Source organism: Ursus maritimus, unplaced genomic scaffold (assembly GCF_017311325.1).
Source record: "Ursus maritimus isolate PB19 unplaced genomic scaffold, ASM1731132v1 scaffold_8, whole genome shotgun sequence".
NCBI classification, from domain to species: domain Eukaryota; kingdom Metazoa; phylum Chordata; class Mammalia; order Carnivora; family Ursidae; genus Ursus; species Ursus maritimus.
Genome location: NW_024426996.1, coordinates 63,053,366 through 63,059,999, shown reverse-complemented (window position 1 = coordinate 63,059,999; position 6,634 = coordinate 63,053,366). Strand labels below are relative to the sequence as shown.

Below are 6,634 nucleotides of genomic sequence, written 5' to 3'. Positions count from 1 at the left end.
AACTCTGCCACCTTGGGCCCATTACTTACTCTTCCTGAACCTCATTTCCTTATCTACCAAGTGGGCAAATTCATACCCACCCCACGGCATTACTACAAGCATTAAATAAAATGCTATACGAGAAGGCATTTCTCAAAGTGTTCTGTTGCAAGTTCAAAAAACTGAACCTGGACAACTTAAGCAAAAGGAGAATGCACTGACTGACATCATAAAAACAGACCTTCAGGTATGGCTAGATCCAGGCGCTCACACTCTGCCATTAGGTCCAGATTTCACTCTACTTTTATTCTGCTTCCCTCCACATTGGCCCTCTCCTTAAATGGGTTCTCCCTTAGCGGGGCAAGGGGGCTACAATAACTCTAATCTTTCTAGCAGTCCCAGGAAAGGTGTCAATGCATCTCATTGGCTCTGAATGAATTATCCTGGAACCCATGCAATGTTTTGATTAGTCACACTCCCACGTCTGGAGCGAGGGATGGAGTCAATGTCTTCTGCATGGAATGAGCCCTGGTTTCCAAGCAGAAAACTGAGGTGCTGTTGCCAAAGGAAGCAGGAATAGATGTTCCCAAAGCTGACTGCACACCAGAATGACCAACTTTAAAAAAACAACAACAGTTCTAGGAAGCTGCCATTTGATTCACTCAGCCTGGGGTGGAGCCTAGAAGTCTAGAGTTTGAGCAAACTTTCCTGCTGCCAAGACTAGTGTTTGGGTCTCTAGGGGCCCCCCCCATCCCTCCCCAGCTGCACTCCCTACTCCACACTGGTTGGACCTGTTGACATCACCGTTCCCTCCCAGAGTCTGAAGCCCCAGACCACAGGGGCTCATGCAGCTTTGGGTACCCAGCCTGGAGGGAGCACCCATAACCCATTTGCTGAAGGAAGGCGGGAAGGCAGACAGGCAGACAGACAAGCCGTCTTCTTCCGTGTGGGCTTTTCTGGGAGAGAAAATCTTCTATTTCGGGAAGGGGCTGCCATGATGGAGAAAAGACCATGGCAGCAAAGGCAGGCAGGCCGCCAGGAGTGGAAAAGGCTCACGGTCCCCTGGGCCACACACTCTTAGAAGACTCCTCCGTAACTTGAATAATAAAGCGACCGCAACAGTGATGGCGATGGCGTGTGAGCGTGACTGTGTGCCGGCCGCGGGGTTAGCATTAGATCCCCATTTTACAGATGATGAAGGGGATACCCCCAGGGAGCTGGTCCAGGAGCACAGTTAGAAAGTGACACAGCTGGGCCTGGGCAGCCTGGCCCACGTGGCCACTACCCACCTGCCCCGCACCTCTCAAAGGGCTGGCACCCCAACTCGGGGAGAAAGCACCACGCATATTTGCAAGGGGCCCATTTCCTTCTTAGAAGCATCCAGCAAAAATAAGTCAACAGCGGAGGAAATCAGGGGAGAGCAAGAAAGAGACCATTGTCCCCCTGTCCAAAAAGGCTGTTTTCTGCCGACTTCTCATTTCCTGGCTGCAGGCTGAAGGTCACTGGCTATGTCTGCACAAACCAGTGAAGTCACAAGAAGGAAAACTTGGCCGGGGAACCCAGGCTGGGGAGGGCGGAGGTGGAGACAGAGGAGGGTGGAGTCAGAGAAGGAGGTGGCCAGGCCATTCCTCTCCCGGAGACAGGGCCTCCTGAGCCTCCCGCTGTCAGCCCAGTGGCCTGCCTCCCTGGCTGGGACCCCTCCCGCCGGCTGGCTTCCACAAACGGCCCAGCCTAAGGAGTCAGCCTGCATTCCTGCGAACGCTGGGTGCTGCTCCCTGCTTCTCAGAAGGAAAGCTCTCTTGGAAGAGCTGGAAAGGTGGGTGCCAAGTTGAAGTTCATTTGCTTCTTCTCAGAGGGTGCTTTTTACGCGTTTGGAACTGGGGCGGGGCGTCTGACCTCTGCTTGGAAAAGTGCTGGGTCATCTTTTTGCGAGGGATCCATTGAAGGACAGAACCTGGCTGCTCTGAAGGGGTTGACTTGGGGGGGGAGGGGCGAGGGGGACATTTCACCTTTGAAGGCCTGTCCCAGTGGACTTCAGGGTTAGAAAAGAGAAATCTGGAGGGAGGAAGGCCGCCTCTCTGGATGCTGCAAGCCTTGGGTGCCGGGACCTACGAGGGCAGAGCCACCTGCTTTAGGGGAGCCTCAGGCTCCCATCCAGGGCTCCTTCTAGCAACGAGCCGAGGAGCTGGAACATCGGGAAGGTGTCAGAAGGGCCACTGTCTTCCCAGATCCAGACCCAGGAAGGAGGCACAGGCTTCGTGGCTTCCTTCGTCCTCTTCCTCCAATAACCTGTCTTCCCTTCCAGACCAGGCACAAAGCCCCCCAAACCACAACCACGTGGCCATTCACAGCGCAATCTCAGGGGGTCGGTGTGCATGTGTGAGATGGGTGAGCTTGATGCCGACAGGCCTCAGGAGGCAGAAGTCAAGGTTTAGAGCCACGGAGTCAGGGCTCACCTGGGGTTGAGGAAGAATTTTTTTCTCTTAAGAGAGAAGAATCTCCTTAGAGCATTCTCGAAAAAGAAAGATTGATTGACACACCCGAACAATCTGTTTTTGCTCTGTTTTTAAGGAAGAGCTTTCTAACTGGCAGAGCTCTCCCGAGGGGCAGGACTGCTGGCAGGGGCGGGGGAGGCGATGATGATGATGGAGAGCTCGAGGCTGATGATGATGGAGAGCTCGAGGACCACCTGGGGTGGTCCCTGACGCCCGCACCTGCTCCCTGGGGCTCCAGTGTGGAACCCCACACCAGGCTATGTCTTAGGTGGTGGTACTCTTGACATAACTTTCTGGGCTTCTTCTACCTTCCTGCCACTCCTTCTTGGAGCCTCTCCTGGGTACCTCCTCTTCCCATGGCTTCAGCTGGTCATCCTGAAACTTCTATCTGGTCTGTAAGAGCTGCCAGACACTGGGAACTTTCTACCTACCAGGATCTGTGCTGTATGCCTTCCACGTGACCGCTGTTCGGTGCCCTTGGACCACATGCTTTTACACCTGGCCCTCAGCTGCTTATCAAGTATGTAACCTTGGGCAAGACGCTTGCTTCTCCGTGCCTCAGTTTCCTGCTCTTTGGAAGGCGGAATAACAGTAACACCTACCCCACAGGGTTCAGGTGAGGCTTCTATGACTCGACAGAGACCAAGTGCTTCTAACAGCGCCTATAGGCGTGTACGATAAATGTTAGCCCTTCAAATGTCTCTCTGAAGCGTCACGGCAAGCCTCGTGCATCTTATCCCTATTGGCCGATGAAAAGAAATGAGGCTCCGAAAAGAGGTGGAGCCCAACTAGTTTTCAGTCCAGCAGTTTCTCTGCTACTCCGCACGAACGGTGAGCTCCAGAATCCATTCTTTTCATTGCCATACTAGATTGCCTTCTCGTCATGGTTCCAGAAGGGATAAATACTCCACCCTGCAGTTAGCTTTTCAAATGGCACCTGCCTTTGAAAGCCCAGCTGACCTGCCAACCAGTTCTGTGGAGAAAGCACTGGTCCGTGAGGACAGACTTAAAACTAGGAAGACGGCCTGCCGTATAATATCTCACTGAATCTTCACCGTGATCCTTGGTGACGTGACCTTCTTTTGCGGGTGGCTGAGACAGAGTCAGTCACTTCCCCAAAATATCGCGATTAGCATACGTTGGGATTGGGGTCTGAATCTGTGTCTGACTCTAAAACCATGGCGGACTCCCAGAGTCTTTGATGGAGCTTTAAAAAAATAAGAATTCATGCCCACTGAATCACAGTCTCTTGGGCGAGGCTTGGGCATGTGCAGTCAACAGTGAAAACCTCTTGCAAAGACACCGCCTCTCCTAGGTGCCAGACCCATGTTTCCAAACAGCTACCAACACCCGACCTGGGCACTGACCAGCCTCTCACCCCCAGCGGGCTCAGGCTGAACTCACTCTGTCTCCCGATTTCTCAGGGCCTCCTACCACCATGCATCTGCCCGCCTCCCCTGCTGGGAACTGCTCTCGCTCCCTCTCCGGCCCGGCTGTAAGCGCTCTTCAAGATGTCTCCCCAATCCATGCCCCTCTATCTTTGCTGCCTCCATCTTGGTGAAGTCCTTCATCAGTTCTGGTTTGGGCTGAGGCAACCAGGCAACTCATCTCCCTCTGGCTCTCCCCATTTTTCCTTCTCTGTGTTTCCATCTCTTGCTGGGCTATTCCCACTCCCTCTCCCCTGTCCCCTCCATCCCCAAAGACCAGCCCATATCCTTTCTCCGACCAGGTCAATGAACTAAAGACTATCTCATTGTCCTCTGCTTTAAAATTTCCACCGGCTCTAGACCCCCCACCCCCACCCCCCAGCCCAATATCCACACTCCTGAGCACAGCAAACCCAGGCCCTCAGCCCCTGGCTCTAAGTCCTCTCCTCCCTGGCTGCAAAGGCCATGTTCCAGCCACACAAAGTTTCCCCCCATTCCTTAAACAAACCATGCCCTTTCACAGGCTGTGAACATGTCACTTGTGCTTCCTGCCTGAAATGGGCTTCCAACCTGACTCAGCTCAAAAACTGCTTGCCTTATGAGACCAACTTCAACTGTCATCTCCTCTCGGAAGCCTTCCTGGAGATCCCCCTGGGGGTGGGTACTCCTTCCTCTGTCCTTCCCCAGCACAAGACTCCTCCATCTTCAAACCCAGGATGGCGTTAGAATGATCTGATGACATGTCTGTCCCTTGGTGAATTCCTCATTCAACAATCACATATTAAATGTCACCTACAGCCAGGTGCGGGCCCAGGTGCTGGGGATGATGAGTAAAACTGAGTTTCTGTCTTCAAGTCTATTGTGCTTGGCAGACAAGAGGGGATAGGGCACTTCAGAGAGAGGGCACCGCTTGTGCAAAGCCCAAGAAGGCAGGGACAGCAAGTCTTAGTATGTCTGTAAGGGAGGATGCTTGGCCAGGGTGGCAGGGCATGCGGTGGGGTGGTCAGGGGACGGAGGAGGTCTGGAAGGGCCATCCTTACACACCCTGAGACGTTCCCCAGATTGCCCCAGGCCTCCCTCCACGTGATGGAGCCAGGACTGGAGAGGACCATGATCACACTGGTGGCTCAAAAAGATCCCCATGAGTTGCCCGAGACTGTGCCAAATCCATCTTTACGCCCTCAGCACCTAACCCAAGTCCTGGAACACAGCAGGCCGGGAGACGCAGGGGCGGAGGCAGGAATGCCCACTGGGCCAGGAAGCCCCGGGGGCCGGGGGTCCCGAGACCCCCCGGTGCCAGGGACTAAGGCTTGCTCTGCCCCACCCCTGGGGGTGCCCGCAGGTGCCCGACTCCGGCCATGCTGGCCCCGGCGCTGCTGTGTGTCTACGTGCTGCTGGTGGCCCCCGCCTCACGCGCCGGGCTCGACCCCAATCCGGAGGAGCCCGGCTCCAGCACGGAGGCGCAGATCCGCGACATGCACGCGAAAGTGACCGCCATCTGGCAGGAGCTGACGCAGCGGCGGGCGGCCGACGGGCCGGACGCCGCGCTCCACGCCGCCTGCCAGGTGCAGCCGTCGGCTACGCTGGACGCCGCACAGCCCCGGGTCAGCGGCCTCGTGCTCTTCCGGCAGCTGGCGCCCGGCGCCCGGCTCGAGGCCTTCTTCGACCTGGAGGGCTTCCCGGCCGAGGCCAACAGCTCCAGCCGCGCCATCCACGTGCACCAGTTCGGGGACCTGAGCCAGGGCTGCGAGTCCACCGGCGCGCACTACAACCCGCTGGCCGTGCCGCACCCGCAGCACCCGGGCGACTTCGGCAACTTCGCTGTGCGCGACGGCCGCCTCTTCAAGTACCGCGGCGCCCTCGCCGCCTCGCTCGCCGGCCCGCACTCCATCGTGGGCCGCGCCGTGGTGGTGCACGCGGGCGAGGACGACCTGGGCCGCGGCGGCAACCCGGCCAGCGTGGAGAACGGCAACGCGGGCCGCCGGCTGGCCTGCTGCGTGGTGGGCGTGTGCGGGCCGCTGCCCTGGGCGCGCCTGGCGCAGGAGCAGGCCGAGCGCAGGAAGCGGCGGCGGGAGAGCGAGTGCAAGGCCGCCTGAGCGCGCCCCTCCACCCGCCGGGGTCACGGGGGACCCTCCCCCCGCCCCACTGCGGGGCCCCGAGGCCCTTCCCAGAGACCTGCCCCCTGCCTGCGTCCAGTCTCTCCCGCTGCTCCCGGAGACACCCACCGCCCGGGGTCCCAGGGCTGCCGTGGCTGAGGTCGCCCCGAAAATCCCCTCCACCCCGAGGCCTCCAGCCACGTATGCTGGGACAGCCCTCTGTCTCCAGAAGGCAGCGCCCGCCCTCTGAGACACTCATCCTGAGCTCTGAGGACCCCTGGAGGTATTGAAATACCCCATCTACCCTCCCAGACCCCCCCTCCCCGTCCCTTTCCACCCTGACACCCTTCCCTTCATTCCAGGAGCCCTGAAATCCCTCTTTGCCCTAAGGACTCACCCTCCCACCCCTTAGATTCCTTCTAGGAGCTCCCAGACCCCTCCTGAGGTTACCCAGCCCCCACGCCCGCCCCGCCGCCGCTCACGCACGATGCCAGCACACGTAGCCTGCAGTTAGGCGCCCCTGCCCAGTGTCCTCAGCTGTCGCTCGCCCACTGCCACCCCGCAGAGAGCTGCTCCTTTTGGGGGCTGTTTGGCAGTCTTTGTGTTGCACATTAAAACTCAGCAATTTCAGACTTGC

The 6,634-nt window shown here is 57.8% G+C and overlaps 1 protein-coding gene across 1 annotated transcript; it reads left to right on the top strand.

Moving 5' to 3' along the window:
• The first annotated feature begins 1,605 nt into the window (after nt 1-1,605).
• On the top strand, nt 1,606-6,634 carry SOD3 (superoxide dismutase 3). The gene is made up of 2 exons (XM_040625215.1): nt 1,606-1,795; nt 5,244-6,634. The coding sequence occupies exon 2, from the start codon at nt 5,260-5,262 to the stop codon at nt 5,995-5,997; it is 738 nt and encodes a 245-aa protein (XP_040481149.1). The 5' UTR covers nt 1,606-1,795; nt 5,244-5,259; the 3' UTR covers nt 5,998-6,634.